General features: G+C 41.3%; 1 protein-coding gene across 14 annotated transcripts in view; it reads left to right on the top strand.

The window, feature by feature from the left end:
• Positions 1-6,219: 6,219 nt before the first annotated feature.
• Positions 6,220-19,374, top strand: part of FLI1 (Fli-1 proto-oncogene, ETS transcription factor) — a 117,738-nt gene continuing 104,583 nt past the window's right edge. The window contains exons 1-2 of one of the 14 annotated variants that reach the window (XM_065570632.1): positions 6,220-6,270; positions 8,996-9,104. In XM_065570632.1, the coding sequence (XP_065426704.1) occupies positions 9,039-9,104 (66 nt within the window). In that variant the 5' untranslated portion in view covers positions 6,220-6,270; positions 8,996-9,038. Of the gene's footprint in view, positions 6,271-6,517; positions 6,879-8,995; positions 9,105-18,844; positions 19,350-19,374 lie in introns of those variants that run through there. The other 13 variants (XM_042851955.2, XM_042851953.2, XM_008164143.4 and 10 more) reach the window with 13 other exon arrangements.

Genomic DNA, 19,374 nt, shown 5'->3' on the forward strand with positions numbered 1-19,374 from the left:
CTGCAGCCTGCATTCACAGCAAGCTGCCAGCCTAGATTGGGTTTACAGGAGATTTCAAGTGTTTATGGGTTGCAGGAGAGAGAGAGGATGGGAAATCTGCTAAGCAAGATAAGTCCAGGAAATAGAGCTAGTGACTGGAGCAGAGTCAACAAGTTGAGTTAGCAACCGGACCCCCCCTTGATACCCAAGGATGTGTGACTCAGTGTCACGACTTCAGTTCCCACAACACACAGGAGCACTTAACAGGGATTAACTTGTAATTCCACAACAAGGTTTCGTGCGTGTGGCGGGGAAGGCAGCTGGTCAGTTTACATATTTCTATCTGTACAGTTTAGGACCAAGATTTTCAAAATTAGGAGCCCTGACTTCGTCGCCTAAATCCATATTTAGGCTCTTAAATGAGCAGCCTGATTTTCAAAAAGTGCTGAGCTGCTGAGTCTGTCTACCATCTGCGCTAGCATTTTATATTGCGTTGATTAAGATTGTAAGCTCATTCGGGCTGGGGCAGTCTCCTACTCTTTGTTTGTACCGCCCCAGGCCTAGCTAGGCCATCTAGGTGATCCCAGGATGATGATAAAAAAATGTGTTTACTAAAACACTAAAAAACCCCACCTTTTATTCTGGTCTAAAGAGAGCCCCTTATTCTAACTACTAATTCCACTACAACCCCTAGTGTGTGTGCAATTATAACAGTATAAAGATATATACTGATGTAGCTTTTTCTCCTTCCCATATGGGAATAGCTATCCCAGCATAAATCACCTTTATATTGATGTAACTGCAGCCACATTAGAGGGATTTGTACCAGTTAAAGCCATTCAGCATTTGTGCATAGAGAAGGCCTGGGTTATAATAACTCTTAAAGGAAAAGCCCTACATTGGACTCTTTTACAATATTGCTCTGAATTTCCTTTTATTTCATGGCTCATTTAATTTGAAAAGAAATCTTCTCCATGGAGATGCGGGATGGAAAACAAACGTCCATCTCAAACCTCTTGGAGGCAAGTCAGACTCCTGCCTTTGCCAGGTGTTTGGTTTTTTTGTTTTTTTTTTTTTAATTCACCTCATTTTTCATTCATTCATCTATTTATGTTGCTCTTCAGTGGAGCTGGCTCAGTTCTATCTATGTTAGGATTTTATACTGTCACGCGTCGCTGTAGTACCCTGAGCGCCTGCCGTGCAAAATCAATAAACAAAAAGCAATAGCCAGTGTTCCTAGTGGGCTTCATGGCCCTTCTCCATTCTCAAAGTAAAAACTCTGCTTGCAGGAGGGGTTTGATTTTTAGGTTGTATTAATTTCCTCTTTCTTTATTGACTGTGGCTGGTTGGCCTTTATTGGGTAGAATGGGTGTCATTCTAATGATGGAAAGATTTTTTGAAGGTTTTGCAGCATTTCCTGAAGATGCTCAGACTGTAGTTTCACCTTACTACTTCTAGAGTTTTGTTCCCCTCGACCAAGGACGCTTTACCCCAGCTCTGACACCCTTTGTCCTGGGCTTAGTGATCTGCCTTGTCCCAGAGGAGAACAGCTTTGACGGGGGTTCATAGATCCAAACTAGGTCTTTCGTGGAGCTGGGGCTCAAACCATGAATTGCCTTGAAAATTAGGACACAAGCCTTAAACTGGCATTGGAAGCTGACTGGGAGCCAGTGAAGGGATTTGAACACAAGCCTGATGTGCTCAAGGCAGCCCAAACCATAGAGAAGGTGGTTGGCTGCATTCTGTGCCAGCTGGAACCTATGCATCAGCTCCACATTGAACTTCAGACACCAGGAACTACAATAATCTAGCCTGGCGGTGACGAATGCATGGATCACGTCCTCGTCTGAAAAGAAGGGATAAGCAAGCTGGAATCCCAAAAGTTTCCAAGTGATTATAGAGCTGAAAAATAAATACCAGCAACTGTATTATCAGCTGTTTCTTCATTTTTCTACTCTAGTTTAAAAGATTCAACCATTCAAGTGTTGGGGCTCATCCAAAAATAATTGTAGGTGGCTTAAGTATTAGGAATCACGTATGTCTGGGGTACTGGACAGTGAGCCATGAGACCTGGGTTTTGCTCCTGCTTTTGCTGCTGACCTAGTGTATGAGCTTGGTTAAGTCTGAGTGGTGTGACTCAGTTTCCCCATCTACAAATCAGGAGTGTTGACATTGACCTTCCATTGTAAAATACTTCAAGGCCCGTTGATTAAAATCACTATAAATTAGTGTTTGGGGGGCAAAGACTGTCTTTTTGTTCTGGATTTGCATAGCACAATGGAGTCTTGGTCCATAATTACAGCTCCTAAGTGCTACCGGCAATAAATAATAAAATGACAGTAACAAGAAGCAGAGCTGGTCAAAACTCACAATTTCCAACAGTAATCTACTGTTACTCAGTAGACCGCACAATGGACTGGAAGTCAAGTAACGTGGATTCTATTCCCTTCTCTGCTACTGACCTGCTATGTGACCTTGGGGAAAATCACTTGACCTTACTGTGCTTATGTTTTCCTTTCATCCACTTGTCTATTTAGATGATAAACTATTCAGGGCATTTATACAATGCCTAGCCCTCATCTTGACTGTGACCTCTAGGAGGTACTGTTATATACATAATTAATAATACAAAAGAACTAAATAGTATTATTTATTATTTATTTTTAAGTGACAAGTCCCATGCCATGCTTGATGACTGGCCTTCATGAACAGAAAGACAATATTCTACCACCTATAAATCATTCCTGCAAACTATTCTGCAAAGAATGAAGACAAAGGAAGGAAATCAGGATGGTTTTATGAATGATTCATGAATAGATAAAAGAGAGACTAGCTTCACAACAAATATTATTCAGGAAGAATAATCTGAGAAGCTCTGCTCTTCAGTTAAATACCTTAAACCCAAGAAACGGGCAACGATTCCTGTTTGCTTCCTTCCCCCACCCCCCGCCCCCACCCCTCTTTCCCCCTCCAACAGATCCATTCTGCATCTGGAGGATGTAGGAAATTTCAACTGCATAACTAATTTTTTTTCTTAAATAATAATATAAAATACAAATAATTAATATTGTGAGGGAAATATTTTTTCAGCCACCTATCTTGGGAGACCAGTTGAAACAAGAAAAAAAATGAAATTTCCGCATAATGGAAATCGTGAGTTTTGACCAGCTCTGCTTCTTGTTACTGTCATTTTATTATTTATTGCAGGTAGCACTTAGGAGCTGTAATTATGGACCAAGACTCCATTGTGCTATGCAAATCCAGAACAAAAAGACAGTCTTTGCCCCCCAAATCTCCCCATTATAGTATCCAAGAATCTTTCAGAAGTGACATTGAGCAACCAGTCCCAACATCTGTCCCATGAGGTTCATCCTTGCTCCCCCTAGGGGGAAATTGTGTGAGAAAATTTTTTTTTTAATATATCAGTGATAGTTACATTGTGCTCTGCTTGTACTAGGAAAACAAGGTCTCAGGAGTATACTTTGCAGTGGAAGGTGGGATTGTGCTTAGTTCCTGGAGGAGTTCACTTTAGTCTTGGACTGGCCCCCAAGAAAGCTCTCTCTCCTGATCAGACAAACTTTACCCTTGTGGTGAACAATTCTATTTTGCCACTGGAAAGGAGCTGTCAGTCATCCTGGAGCTTTTGGATGATCTTTTAGGTATCCTGACCCTAGGCTGTTCATTAAGTGCCTTGAAGATTAGAACTCAGACCTTGAAAATCATGAGAATTGGTTTTCTTCTTAGGTGTAGAAAGGATGATGTCCTGTTAAAAGTGATCGTGTTTTCCTCTTAGGAAAAGAAACCAAAGAACTGAAGGGGTGTGGGAGGGAGGGGGGTGACTTGGCCAGTACTGGGCACCTTTTCACTTTCCATATTTCCCCCTTATTTTTAATTAACATGTTGGGGAATTTTAAAACCCAATAAACGGTTACTTCTAAAATCCAGAACGCAGGGCTTGCTTATTTCAGGTTTGATGTAACCTTTTATAGCACCAGCTCCATCCTTAAACAGTTAATCTTATAGTGACCTATTAAAATAAAATGAATTGTGTTATAATTCATCCTAAAGCAACCCCAGGGTTGGTGTATCAGGTAACTCCTGCCTTTGCAGCCCTCATGACGTTTTTAATCAAGTTCAGCTGTAATTGCTGGACTATACACATGCCTCTTTTAATACTCTTCCTACATTTGGGACTAGCGAGTCTGTTTTCTCTTAACGTAGCTAATAAATAGAAAACATGAAAAGAGCCCATTTTGCAGGACTCTGAGCTTTTCTACCGTTCGGTCTAGCAACTGTCCAGCAGGGTTATCAGAATCAAACATTTGTCCGTTTTTTTGGTTTTTGTTTTGTTTTAATAAAATGTATTTGTGAATTTTCAGTTGTTGCTTGTGTTGCTAGGACCTTGTTTTTAATACGTTGGACACAGTCAGCAACAACCTCCACCAAGGCAGTCTGAAAGAGAGAGGTGTGTGTGTGTGTGTGTGTGTGTGTGTGTGTGTGTGTGTGTGTGTGTGTAAAATAGAGATGGAGATTTCATAGGCATCTTTAAGAGCTCGCTGCCTGTGATGAATGTTGAAATGTTGTTTACGTACAAGTCACCTACAGTTTGTGGATGAGAAGTTGAAATGACATGCCTGTGTTGAAGCTATTTGTGTAAACAAAACTTCTGTAACTTTCTCTGCTTAGGGGTGAATTTTCTTTTTGTTTCTGAGGCTGCAGCTGTTTCCCATTTCCCAGCAATTTTCATCTGGACTAGTAAAGCTCCCAAGACGACTTCAACTAGCCACATGGGTATCTGGACTCACTGTGGGGTTTGATTACAGGGACTAACGAACAGCTCTCTATATTAGGGAATCTCTCCCCAATCCCCCAATTCCTTTGCAGCCTGACCCTTTGTTAGCTCTAGCCATTAAAATTATTTCACTGCGCCTTATTGGGTGTATGTTAGACAGGTTCGAGTCTGCATTCGGATAGGGGTGAGGATTTGGACACATTTGCTGAAAAGAAAAACCTGGGAAAGGAAAATCGGAGGTTCAGCTATATTTAGATGATTTCTTAGCCAAAAAAATAATAATCCTAGGAAGAGAAATATTAGCCCCGTGGGTTTTCTCTTCAGTGTGTGTGTTTTGTGTCAAACATGTGTTGAAAACGCAGTAACAACATTTGTGTAAAAAAATGGCTTTGAAATGCGGTCTGAATGAATCACTACTTTTCTTGTTTCTTTATTTATTAGTGTATGTGTGTGAGAGAGAAAGATGTCTGCACACACAATCATCAGGACATTGAATAACATCTTCATCTTAAATTCTGTTGCCCATGATTTTATAAATCCGTTTAACAGAATTGAAATACCGATGCCTTTCTTTTTAAATCCGAGCACTGGAGTTTAAAACCAGAAAGAGGTTCTTTTCTCCTGAACAGTTTGGGAAGGAGCTTCTGTCACCTCTTTCATATTCCTCCCAGCACAGTTATCTTTTGAGATCTTCCTCTTGAAACCCATGACATTTACCTTGCATAGGAAACTGGCTCTTAATAACAAATCCAAAGAATTTCTATATTAAAAAGTGACTCTTGCTAGGTGCCCCGTCCCTTGATACAAGTCTGCGGGGTTGTTTTCCTTAGGAATTGTCAGGAATGCTAAACGCCTCGTCTGCCAGAGTAAATTGTACTCGGAGCTACGGGCACAGCTCCTCGGGCTGCCCTTTCACCCCTTCACTTTATATGTTCCTCTTATTAAGGAGAAAAATGTTTCAATATGTTGGAATTTGGGGTAAAGCTGGGAAAGGGAGAAACGGAGCCGAGTGGGGAAGGACATTTTCCAAATACTTTTGGTAACCCCGAGAAGGGTTACATTAAAAAGCGTGTCTGTCTCACTGAACTTCATATGTGTTCCTACCTCAGATCAGAGCAAATGATCTAGTGGTGCAACTCCACTGATTTCATACCATTACACCAGCCGATACATTTGGCTCTGTAGAGTTCAGAGAAGATCTATTTTTTCCTCCCTGTTTTTTTGTTTGTTTGTTTGTTTTGCTGGTTGAGAGACTGTTTTTAGTAAATAGCTAGCTAAGAAAATCGTGGAGGTTTTGACTGGCAAAGAGAATCAAAGTGTTCACATTCTTGATCCTGTGCGTGGAACAGCTCTTTCAAGTCCCCTTTCCGTGTGTGTGTGTGTGTGTGTGTGTGTGTGTGTGAGAGAGAGAGAGAGAGAGAGAGAGAGAGAGAGAGAGAATTTGTTTTGTCATATTTTCAGACCCGTGTCAGTGGGAAATAGGTGACCTGCTTTGCAAGGTAGGCTCCGTTTGTTTGTTTATTTATTTAAAACCAAGGCACGATTATTTAAAAACGGATATTTGAAACTTCCTTGGTTAAAAAGGGGGCTTAATGTAGTCCTTGAGCTCCACTCAGCGTTCCTTTTTGGCTTGACTCCTCAGCAATATTTTCCTTTTAAAAACGAGGATTTTTTTTTTAAAGTTCCTTAAAGTTGCTGGCAGGACAAGGGAGAGTCTTTGGGGGGATGGGGGGGGGGCTGTGACAGAGGCGAGGATGTCACATTAGGATGATTAACCAGAGGCAGCAGCTGAAATATTGATAAGGGGAAAACGGAAATCAAATGTCAAGTTGCGGCGGGGAGGGGGCTGGGGATAGGAGAGAGAAGAAGAAAAGCGCTGGCTCGAGCGGAGCGCATTACAGAAGCCCCCTGAGGATATGCAGACTGTCTGGATGTACTAGGGAAATTTAACTTCAGTGCTGCTTGGGATCCCATCAGGTTTAATCTCTCCTTTGCCACACAGCCGCAGCGGGGTTACAGTACAGACCTGGTGGGGATTTTATTTTTGGTCTCAACCTGGATCTTTACAAACTGCTCTCCCACTGGTTGAGGGGAAAGGGTATAAAAGGTGAGTCCTTTGGAAACAAACAAGAGCAGTTAACACAAAAGACCCTTTTAGACTGTGGATGATGCTGGCAGGGTGAATCATAGAATATCAGGGTGGGAAGGGACCTCAAGAGGTCATCTAGACCTCTATTGGGGAATAATCTATTGGGGAATAATCCAGAGTTGCCTTTTAAGGTTGAATCTGAATATGCAGATGTGTTTATTGATTTGAAACATGCCTAATTATGCACGGGGAGCAAATGAGGGGGCTGATTCAGCGGGTGGGATAAAAGGGGGGAGGGAAATTGAGTGTGATGAATCCCTGACCCCAGCAAATTTAATGCCCAAGGAACATTACCTTGTCCCCTCAACTCATAAGAGGGTTGGAGGATTCCCCCCCGCCCCCCTTGTTGCAAGTTCAGAAGCAAAAGAAACTGGAGCGTGTTAGGGAGGAAGGAGAGAAAAATAAATTGTGCTTATCAGAAACACATTGTCGATTCTATAATCAGTTGCCCTTCTCTGCCAGCTGGCCACGCAACAAATGCTTTAAAAATCAATTAAAAAAGGGGGGGGGTCACGTGCAGATACAGGACAATTTATTTGCCAGGTTGGGATTTTTTTTTTAAATCAACAGATGTTTTCGAGCAGTTCAACCGCGGAGGCTGTGCGGGTATAGAGGTGTTCTCCTGGCATTGCAAACGCGGATCGGTTAATGAAACGCTGGGTGCTGCGTGACTAGCTCATTACCGTGGGGTGCTAACTGTGGGCTGGAGGTGCATTTAGAGGGGCGTTCACTGGCGGGTAGCATTGTAGCTAAACAGATCGTGGAGCAAAAACCCAGTTACGTTTCAGTGGGGTGGCATAATTTCTTGTATGCGTTCTGCACAGCGCAGTTGGGCGTGTAAACACACCTACAATAAACTACAAAGTTATAACCCTCCCGCTCAACAGCCCCACAAAGGGATTTATTAGCTATTTGTAGCAAAACTACTCTTGCATACTTTGAATGTTGCCATATAACCTTGATCTTGATGGTTTTTGAATCCAAATTCTGAAGAAAAATCTGCCTCTGATAAATTTTCCTCGGGAAAATCCGAGCGTCATAATAGCAACAATGAGAGTGGGAAGTAAAGGGTTTTTTAGAGGTTTTTTTTTTTTTTTTTGCTTCTTTTAACGATGGATTTATTACAGTTGGTGGGCATTTTATAGCACTGCTCGGGGGGAATAAAGAGTTTCCTCTAATCTAGGGAAAGCGTGTATGGATGTGTGGAGAGAGATTTTAATTTGATTGCAAATTTCATTTGATCACTGAAGTTTGTTGTCGTTCTCTTGAATGGAAACTCGACTTTCTCCAGCCATCACATTTCACGATCCTTCCATTGTTAATCTCTGAATTGTGCAGTCCTGACCTTAGAAAAACTGTTCGTGATGAGATCATTGTGTTACAAACCTGAGACTTCAGAGAGAGAGAGAGAGAGAGAGAGAGAGATAGTCTGCTTTGGTACAAGTTCTGAAGTACAGCTAAATTTGACAATGTTACAGCACCATCCCAAATGGGAGAATTGCAATTGACAATCCTGTACAGTTTTGTTGCCATTTAGGATTATATTTTCGTTCGCTATTTTTAAAATTATCATTATTGTTTTGCAATAAAACTTTTGGCAAAACTATGATTTGTGGGAAAGGTTTCTTTACATTGGCGCGTTAATGACCCACAGTGGTTCTAATGAGTAAAGAAATACAACTGCATTTCATTCATGTAACCAAGAGAAACCCCTAGGTTCAAGTCAATAGGGTTAACTAGTCTCAACATGAAAACATGGGTATTTCTGCTAGCTTTTAATTGCTGATTAAGAAATTCACTTAATCAAACGTCAAACTCTCCCTCCCCCAAGTCAAAACTGGACAGGGTTCTTTTCTGTAAAGCCTGCAGTTAAAAGGCAGATATTTAATCTTGGTTATTAGTTTACACTTCCTTGTTTTGGTAGAAGTTTTCCTATTTACCTTCTTTTAAAAAAAGAAACATTCAAATACTTGATCATAACATTTGAAATGTTTATTACTGGTTTTAATTTTCAAAACAAAACTATTGTTTGTTTGCTGGTCTTCATTTTTACTTTTTTTCCCCCTTATTTTCAGGTCAATTTTAGGACCTTTTAAAATAGCTATTAAACATATAAGGATGTTTCAGACAGTACCAGACACTTCGTCTTACGTCAAGGTAAGACATGACAGCATCTTTAAACAGGTAATGTCAAAAATTACAATCCTCGAACATTCAAGATCATTTATATCTGTTTAAGAGCCTGATCCAGCACTCATTGAAGTTAATGGAAAAACTGCCATTGACTTTAGTCGGAGTTGGTTTAATCCTAAATGATCACACTTACACTTAGATTCATCTTTTGAGCTCTGTATATCTATCAGTGACCAATAACATATTATGGTGGCCTCTTCTTTTTATATTATAACCAATATTATCCTGAGGTGTCCTGAATTACAGTATAGATGCTAGATGTTAAGCAATGTGATAGTGATGATGTTCTAGCAATAGTTTACCATAATGGTTTCTTATATTGGTTTCCAATTTTCTGCTTTCCTGGCTACTATCTAATCTTCAACCAAAACTAAATTTCATTTTAAAATGCCTTTACCTCTCTGCTGTGCAAACCACTGAACTCAATGTACAAAAAATGATTGCCTAGATATGGAAAGTGCTACATTTCGTCAAAATGAGTTTAAAGACAAAGCAAAATGGAATTAACTGAATAATAAGCATCTCTTTCAATTGTTGAGGTAAATAGATTGCTGGACCAGATAGTGGTGTATAATATTGGCGCTTGCTTCACATTGTTCCTGATGGTTTTCCTATACAACCTACCCAGGTTATTTAGCAGGTACATAGATTCACCTGGTAACACCAGACAATGGCTAATGCCACATATTACCAATTCTTGCCCTCCAAATGTGTGTCTGATTGTTAAATTGGAGAAAGCAAAGTGTGGGTCTTAGCTTGTATTGTGATGAGTTGTTATTGCCTCTATTTCTATTTACACCAATCCCAAAGCAAATTCCAAGGAAAAGGTGGCAGATTCTTGTCCCTTTATAGTGCCATTGAGCACTATATTATATTTGACATCATATACTTTTTTTTTTTCCACAACAGTTCCCAAGAATGTAAATAAACCAAGCCCAAGACATCTGGGTTACACGTTTAAGGCAAACCCTGCATGCCACAGCACTTAAGGAAAATCTAAAACACAAGACTCTTGTCTCCCAGACTCATGGAATACAAGAGGGTGTTAACTAGAGCTGGGTGAATTGTTTGTAATGAAAAATGTATTATATTAATTTTGCCTCCTTTTCTCTTTGTTAAAAGTCCATGAGCAGATTGTGATTTTCATGTGCATAAGCCATTATTTTAAATGATTCTCTGAATAATTTCTGCATGTAATCCCTAGCTTGTAGCTTGTTTTGCAAACACTTGGTTGGGAGTATTCAAAACTCCCATTTTGTGGTGTGACGTGTGGCATTGTTTCTGTTTCCTAGTGGGATGAGTGTAAATCTCGGGGTCAGGTTTTTAAGCAAAAACTTGTGTTGGAAATATTCAGAATTCCATGTTCAGTGAATATTCTACAAAGCGCACTTAAAATTCAGTGTTTTCATGAGCACTGCTACTGGTAAATGTTGTTCATTATATTCAGTGGGGTCTGGATCAGAGCTTAGAATGCTAGAAACTTAGTTGGAAGTGACCTTAAAAGAGACGCAAATACCATCAGAGCAAAAACTCAAATGACTACTCCTGTAAATGTGCGTGCAGTCTATACCCAGCAGTCGAGTCAACTAACTTAATCTTTAGAGCGCCAGTAGGCAGGAAGAGGTGAACCCACTTTGTCATCCCATAGAAAGGTATTCTGGCAAGTTTGCCTTTCATTGTAAGAAGTGATCCTGCTGCCACAGCCTATGGACTGGCTGAAGCCTACTGAATTAGGTTGGAGGCCTAAACTGTTAGTATTCGTATGGAATGGAATTGGTCAACACAGAACTGCATCAAATTAGCTGTAATGGTGGGTAAGCTTTACTCAGGCAAAGCTCCCATTGACCTCAGAGGGTGTTTTTCCTGGGGGGGAGCTTTCCAACCAGGCCTATGTTCCTAGTTTCAATTAAACAGAGATAAACAGTTCATAGGATGTTGAACTCACGCTGCAACATCTCATCATCATCTGCCATTTATTTTGGGGCAGGGACCCTGTCTCCTGGTATTTGTCTCTAAAGCTTCGTGCGCACTGATGTCATTGGGGAAATAACTTGTTTTCGGACATAACAAACCAACAGGGGTTTGAGTAAAGTCTCTTAAGAGCCTGATCCAAAACCAGCTGAAGTCAGTGGGAAGATTTCTGATTGCTTTGGATCAGGCAATTCGATGTCAGTGGTGCAATCACATACGCAGAGGTTTAATTTTATTCACAAGTAGTTGCACTGTGGTCAATGGGGCTGCTCACGTGCTTAAAGTTAAGAACACGCTTAAGTGTTTGGAAGATCAGGGCCTTAATCATTAAATATAAAACAGATAGGGTGAAATCCTGGCCCTGCTGAAGTCAATGGTAAAACTCCCATTGACTTCAATGGGGCCAGGATGACACCCATAGAATAGGTGCCTTGTAGAAAACATTCACCTGAAGTGTAGGCACCATGGCCTAGTGGCTAGAGCACTGGCCTAGGCTTTAGGAGACTTGGGTTCTGTCTCTGGCTCACTCACTGATCTCCTGGGTAGGCTTGAGCAAGTCACTTCACCTCTGTTTGCTTTGGTGTTCTCGGCTGTAAAATGGGCATAATGGTATGGGGCATTTTGAGATCTACCGATGAAAAGTCCCATATAAGAGCCAGATATTACTATTCAATAGTGATCTATTGTGTCCTGCTCCCCCAAACAGCCTTTTGAGCGCTGGCCTGGGGGTATGAGGAGGTTCTGAGTTTTAATTCCTTCTTCTGGGAAGCCACTGGGCATTTTTTGCCTCTCGTTTAATCTCTCTGGAAAATGGAGACTATATTTATTTGCCTACCTCTCAGAAAAGGTTGGGAGACTTATTTTAATAAATGGGCCAAACCCCAATTGCCCATTGGTCGCTGGGACTACTTGTGTGGAGGAGAAAAGTAGGACTGGATTTTTTATAACGCTCCTTGACTAACAGTGTCATATCTATAAGCATTATGTCAAGACTTTATCCCTTAACTCATGAAGATAAATGTCTTGTCTTTAAATGTCTCCACTGGTATAAATGAGAAGGGGCTGCTGGCAGGGTGTTCTCTGAAAGGGTCCCATGGTAATGGAATTTGCTTTCCTCACCCAAATTATTTCAAATATGATGAGCTTTCCTGGGCTACATTGCAAAGCTCATCTTTTCCCTCAAGCATTTGAAATGGGGAAGGGGAAGTATTGTAAAGGCGGGGAATTCTTGGAAGGGGAAGGGCATCTGAGTTTTTAAATTGCCTGGTTCACTGATAGTGGGTTATATTGAATCATACTGCTGAATTTCGGATAGTTCTGTGATGTATTTTTAAGTTGCATCAACAACACCTAGACCACATGGATGGGTACCTTTTTTTCTGCATTTACATAAACCTAGTACATAATTATAACAATTTTAGATAGTTATTTATGTAATCTGAATACATGACTAATTATTTATATCTGAGCATGTGAACAAACCATCCTGATGTGCCTTCACATGACAAAGTTGTAGGCAAACATCATTATTATAAACTAATTATAGGTCCCTATTGTTTTCTTCAACATAATGATATGAATGTATATATGTCCCTTATGCCATTACTGTACTTGCTGATCTACAAGGGCTGAATAATCTGCAGAGTACATCAGTGTGCGCTAATCTCATCTAAACATAAGTACTTGACTTTAGAGAATGAAACGTGTAATGTAAATTGGAAAATTAAATTTAAAAAGAGAGCACAGGAATGAGAACTGAGTCTTAACTGTCTGGGTATGGAAAGTATTAAGGCTATAAGCAAAGCAATATGACCTCTGAATACTGATTTTCCCAGTTCTTACCATTGCACTCTGGCTTCGCTGAATTATAGTAGCATTTACTCCCCTTCTGTACTGTCTGTGCTAGAGGCAGTGCACCGATGGTTTTTGATTGCCATATTCTGTCGTGCCTCTCCTCCTCCCTTTCAATAAGGATCCAAACCACAATTTCTCCTCTCTCTAAGGCAAGGCCTAAAGTTGGTCGGGTCATGCAGAATCACACAGGTGGCCAACAGACCCTGCAAAATTGGAGATAAGTGAGGTTGGGAGGAACAGTGACGGGGCCTTGTCGGAAGTTCCCACTCACAGGTGCCGCCTAGATGGGCCTGATGCAGGAATCATAGGGTGACGTGCTATGTTAGGAGGTCAGACCAGATGATCACAATGGTCCCTTCTGGGGACCACTAATGTATAAGTCATTATGAGGGAGTGGGGTGATAGGTACAGTTTTCTCCTTCTTCTGACCCTTCAAATTCTGATGTTTCAGAATGGCAGAAGAAATGATGCAGCTCCACTCTAGGTCCCCCTCCAATATTTTGTAGGGGTTGTGTTCCCGCATTTAAATGATGAGCTCCACATTTTGGGGGTATTTTCTTGCTCGTTTCAGGGCACAGAGGAGAAATCCACATGCCCACGATTAATAAAAGTGCCTATTTCACATCTAGCACTTTTCCTCAGTAGATCTTAAAGCAGTTCACAATCTTTTAATGTATTTATCCTCACAATATCCATGGAAGGAAGGAAGCATTGTTATCCCCATTTTACAGATAGGAAACTGAGGCACAGCGAGACTAAGTGACTCGCCCAAGGTCACACAGGAAGTCGGTGGCAGAGCAGGGAACTGAACCTAGGTCTTCCACAGCCTAAGCCAGTGCTCTAACCATATCCATTTCCACCTATTGTAAGCAAAAGCCTTTGGTCTTCTGATATTTGAACTCCTGGATTTGGTAATACTTTTGTGTTTCAACTGGGCATAGCAAACTGCTCTGTCACCCACCACTAATAGTACCTGATGCAGTCACATAGCACAGTCAAATTTCAGACCAGTCCACATCTTGCTGCCCAAGAAGTAGCTTCCACAATCTATTTGAAAGCCTTTTGTTACAAAACAATCAAGTTCCATTCTCAAGCAATGATAGCTCTGGCGCTTCCTTGGCAAGCACTTTAAACCTTCTCCAGCTCTGGACTGTGCGGCCACACACTTACGAAATTTGAACAAAGCCACCATGCATATTCCACTGTAGGCATTTGCACACAAAAAGGGGCTCGGATTTTAAGTAAGCCAGAAAAGGGAATTCACTCTAGTCTGAATGAGATGGGGAGGAAAGAACCATAGTTTAAGTGCAGGAGTTCTTGCTTTTTTAAAAAAAAAGTAATGATTTTTATACAGACATAATGTTTGTGGTGTTATACAAAGAAGCATATTCATAGAAGCAAAATAGTCTGGGTGGATGGAAACAATATTTGGTTTGTTCTTGGTTTCACCCTGCCTGGAGGGTTTACAAGAAACCCAAAGAGAGAATTTTGATGGCCAAAACACTGACATTTTAATTGGAGAGGAAAATATTAAGGCTATTGACAAACACTGACATTGACATGTTATCATTTCCTGCTCCACAGTAGTAGCCAAAGACTATTGCTGGAACAGACTGCGAGACAAATAATCATTTAAAAACGTTTGGGAAAGGAAACTTTCTGGGGAAATCATGCCAAACTAACCTGGTGAGGAAAAATATTGTAGTTAGTGAATTCATTGTAAAAAAAAAAAAAAATCTGGGTGGCTTGACAGACAATAGAATGTTTCGTACAGGTGTTCAGTGAGAAGAATGCTGGAAATATAATTGTGTAGAGCAAGGAGAAATTGCAGCATCTTGCATCTTAAGAACTGATATAGAACCTTAGTAGCATGGAGAGGAGGCATGCAAAGACTTCGTAGCCTGAAGTATTTCAATCCATGCAGCACTGTTCCCACTCAGTCCACTTTCTAGTACTTTATCCATTGCTGCATCGTTTTGGTTTTTCTTTTTTCTTTTAAACTACTGGTTTCCAACAGAAGTTGTCAATTTCCACCAACTACACTCAGGAGGACTGGAGCAGGTATCCTCTAGGAAAGCTGCGAATTGCAAAAGATTTGTAGCCATGAATATGTTTGAACTTTGTTTAAAACATTCCAGTCGAGTGCATGAACATGGGAGCTGGAAAGGAACTCCTATGTCATCCACATACTTACTATTGATTAATACAAGAGCATACCAAATCTTTCTTTCTTTTTTTTTATGCTCATATCTTGAGGCAGCAACATGGCTAAGTGTTATACTCCAGCGGGGTCTTGATTAATGTGTTATGACAACTTAGTGCTGAAGGATTTAATTCTTGTTTGCACCTACCTTTTATTTTGGAACATTTAGACTTTAAAAATACTCCCCTCTCACCCCTACCCTATTCATGTGAATCTTGGCTTGTTCTTCAACCCGACAAAATGCAGACGTTGGGTGAAAAAGAATTTACATTGTTTCTTTCATGTTTTACCTTAAAGGTGTAATTTGAATTTAAACAGGGGAGGGGAAAATATTGTTTATCCTGGAAGCGTAGTATACTGAGCCCCTTTTTAAAATAAAACAGGCTTTAGGGCACAGGGGACAAGCTTTTATATTCAAAGACTCTTGCTTTTCCAGACACCAGAATCCAAGTAACCAAGCCCCCCTCTGTAAGTCACCACCTCTTCTGACCTTCTAAAGACTGGGGGGGGGGGGAACCCACCCCTCTCTCTTTCTCTGAATATGCATTTTGTATTCTAGCCCCCTCTGCATCCTCCCAACCACTGTGTCAAAAAAAAAGTGGATGTTAAAGGGGGCGGGGGAATGCTTTAAATCTTTTCTTCAAATCTCCAAATATCTGAAGTCTGAGGAACAAATTCAAAGCAGGCACGGACGCCCGAAGAGAAGTTAGAGAGAAATATTCTGTTCCATTCAAGCGCATCAAGGGTCTAGCTGAAGTCTGTTTGGCTAAGGTCAGACGAGACTGAGTTCTCCAATAAAAATAAATCTCAAATTAATTATGGCCTCAAGCGAGGGGCCAGACTTTTGAGCTGGTGCGCTGCAGTCTGTGTTTTTGGCCTTCAGTATTTTTGTTTTTTTCGTGCTTAACTTTTCAATAATTGTGGGGTGGTTTGGTTGGCGGGGAGAGGAGGCAAGGGAAGGGGACTGGATTATTGGGACATGGCTCTCAAATAAAACCATCCAGGACAGTTTAACCACCTTTCTGCACAATTGTGTGCTAGCTTCAAAGCTACCCTGTATCTTCTCCACACAACTTCCAAGACACTAGATTTTAGTTAAGGGTTTATTAGCATCACACACCCTTTTTTTTTTAGGACTTGTGTTTCCAAGTATTCGTTCCTATTCAGCAAGAGCTATGGGTCCTGGGACCCGATCCTGCACTCCACTGCTGTGTTACATGGGTGGAAATCTGGAGGGATTCCAAAGTAGTCAGATTTTACCCAAGTAGCTGAGCGCAGAATTTTGGCCCCTGGGTTCGAATGGGAGTCTTGCCTGGGGATCGGGCCCTTGGCTTGGCTTTCCTTCTTTGCTTTGTAAGAAAGTGGATGTTAAAAACACTTCGCCTTTTAATACTGCAGTGAAGTTAGTGTCACATCGCAACCCAACCCTAAAACTCCCATTGAAGTCGACGGGACCTTTTTCTCTAGATAGGATTGCAGCAGGATCAAGCCCCACTCTCCCTCCTCCCTCCCCCCTCCCCTCCCCCTCTTCTGCTGATGCAGATCTAGGACTTATTTTTAAGAGGAACTTTTAACACACTCTGTGGGAAGTGGGCCGCTTTCTAGGTACAGAGTCAAAGGGGGCTGACTGACCAGTTGCTAACCGATTTCTTTCATTTGCTACAAAATGACGAAAGAGCTCAAAATCTTGCATTCTTAGCCAGAACACAAGGTGATACTGTCTGATTACTACAGGCAACAAGATAGATTCATGCAAGTTAATACCCTACACGCTTTCAAACCCGCCGCTCAGGCCCAAATATGCTGCGATCGTTAGTTCACCTTTGAAGAAAAAGTAGATGTAAAAGAAATATATAAAGTTTGAAGTTGTGGCCAAAATATTTCTGCATAAATCAAAGACAAAAACACAAATACACATTTGCGGGTATCTCCCCATGCGAAAGACTGGCATTGGACTATAACGTGCCGTTAACTCCTTTGATGTTGGATATTTTAGGCTAAATATCATGGGCCAAATTCCAGCCTGGTGTATACCCCCATTGATTTCAGTAGGGTTACACTCAGGGATGAGTATCCACCTCCTATGTGTGTGAGGCCGAACTCCGTGTGATTCAATTAAAGGATAAAGGGGAAAAATGCCAGGAGATTATGAGCAACATTTAACTCAATACTTTAGACTAGAATTTCGTTTCTTTCATAAGTGTCTTGAGAGAGAGGAGAGAGTGCGAGCAAATCGTTTAACCTGCCTGAATGCAAACATTTGAAAGCTGTTAAAGTAAAAACTATTGTAGGTGCCAAGATCAAATAATTTCCCAGTTGTCAGTAACTTGAGTTAAAAAATCAGAATTGTTTTCTCTCTCTAATTGTGCACCAAAAAGTCGAGCATCAGATTAAACGTTACACACATTTGCCAGAATTGTACACAAGCATTTCACTTTGAAATAACTTTTGCCTTTCTCTGGGCATTCAAATATTAAACGTTAAGGATATCACATCCTTTATTATTATTATTTTATTCATTATTTGGGATTTCTTTCCCCTTGCACCGATTCTATCAAACTGTTAAATCCGAGTCGGTGCACATCAATTGGGATGATCCAGAATTTGGCAAACCACGTTTATGAATATCCCAGCCTTTTTCAAAAGTTTGAGATAAGTTCAGGAGGTGGGGGTTAGAGAAAGTCAGGAAGCAAAACGTCTTTTGTTGCATTATTATGGGAAAATAATAGTGTGTTCAACTTGTCTGGTTTAATGTTTTACAGGTTCGCTTATTTTGTCTCTTGGGACTTTTCACCAAACTTTTTTTTTTTAAGACCAAACAGAAGGGAAATGGGGGGTGGGGAGTAGGAGGGGGAGTGGATGACAAAACAGTGTATATAAATTATAGATCCAATCTATCAGGCAGCCCTAATATGCTTCAATTTGACTCATTTTCTTTAAGTCACTTCTAAGGAAATAGCTGTGGTATCATATTTCAGTTTTTTTGCAGTTAAATGCTGAGGTATTGAGAACCAAAACACATCTCTAAAGTGTGTGTGTGTGTGTGTGAGAGAGAGAGAGAGAGAGAGAGAGAGAGAGAGAGAGAGAGAGAGAGAGAGAGTACTGTCTATATTCTTACAGAAATTGGGATCCAAAATGATTTTTAAAGTGTGCATGAGTTTATTTGCTATATCTTGTCACCTTGGAGATGGCGCTATCACCAGGACTCAGTGTTCGTAAATTTCCGATTGTTTTTAATATATTTTGTACATTTCAGATGATTTTTTTCACTGCAGTTCTGAAGAATCATCCTCTCTCTCCAGCCTTTAGCCCATCAAAGAGAGGAGTCCATAGTTCAGTTTAAAGACCCAAGCGCCTTTTCCTTGGTCGTTGGGTGACATAGACACTTTCTAGCGCCCTTTAGGGGGTATAAATCCTCTGTCTGACCGTACCCCCACCGTTACTGTTTAGAGGTTGGTATTAATGTTGCCCAGAAAGGAAATAATTTGGGCTTTGGGAGGATGCGTTTCATTCTTCTCCTTAACCTCTTGCTTTTCTGGAGCTAGCGGCTCCCATGTGGTGATACTGAAGGGGAAGTGGAGGAAAGAGGTTTTGGTGTTTAATTTGAGGGCGGGGTGGGGGAAGAATGAAATGGGGAATGAGGGAAGCAAAGGGTTAACCGTGATTTCTTTTAATTGAACTCCAGTTCTTGTGGCCCTAGGCAGAGGGGGACCTGACCTCGCTAGCTGTATCCAGATGTGCTGCTCTCAGGGGACACCACTGCAGACCCCTGGATTGTAAAGCAGACGGGAGGGGGGGTAGGAGGGGAGAGGGAAGGCGGTCGGTCGGTCCCCTCTCCTGCCGACCCCCCCCCCCCTCCCCTCCTGGCTGGAGACGGCCACAGTCGCTAGCAAACAGCAAGCCCAAAAGCTCCAGGTCTGATCACGTTCAGTCCCCCTGTCTCTGCCTCTGCACTGAAAATTGTAGCTGAATTGATGAGGCTAATTTCGCGGGGGGTTAGAGGGAGGGGCAAGAGGGGTCTGCTGTGCTGCCAGAGAAATAAAGTATTAATAAAGCGCCTCGGCTGCAGCCGACTAGAAACACGAGGGTCATTTTGTTATTTTGGGGGGTGCACATTAATGTGGATAGAGGTGTGACTTTTCCCCCCCTGTGGTTGGATTAAAAATCAGGGGGGAAGCAAAAGACTGGACGCAACTGCACTGGATAAGGTAACCAACTCCATAAGGGGGAAAT

The sequence above is a fragment of the Chrysemys picta genome, chromosome 16 (genome assembly GCF_011386835.1).
Source record: "Chrysemys picta bellii isolate R12L10 chromosome 16, ASM1138683v2, whole genome shotgun sequence".
Lineage (NCBI taxonomy): Eukaryota > Metazoa > Chordata > Testudines > Emydidae > Chrysemys > Chrysemys picta.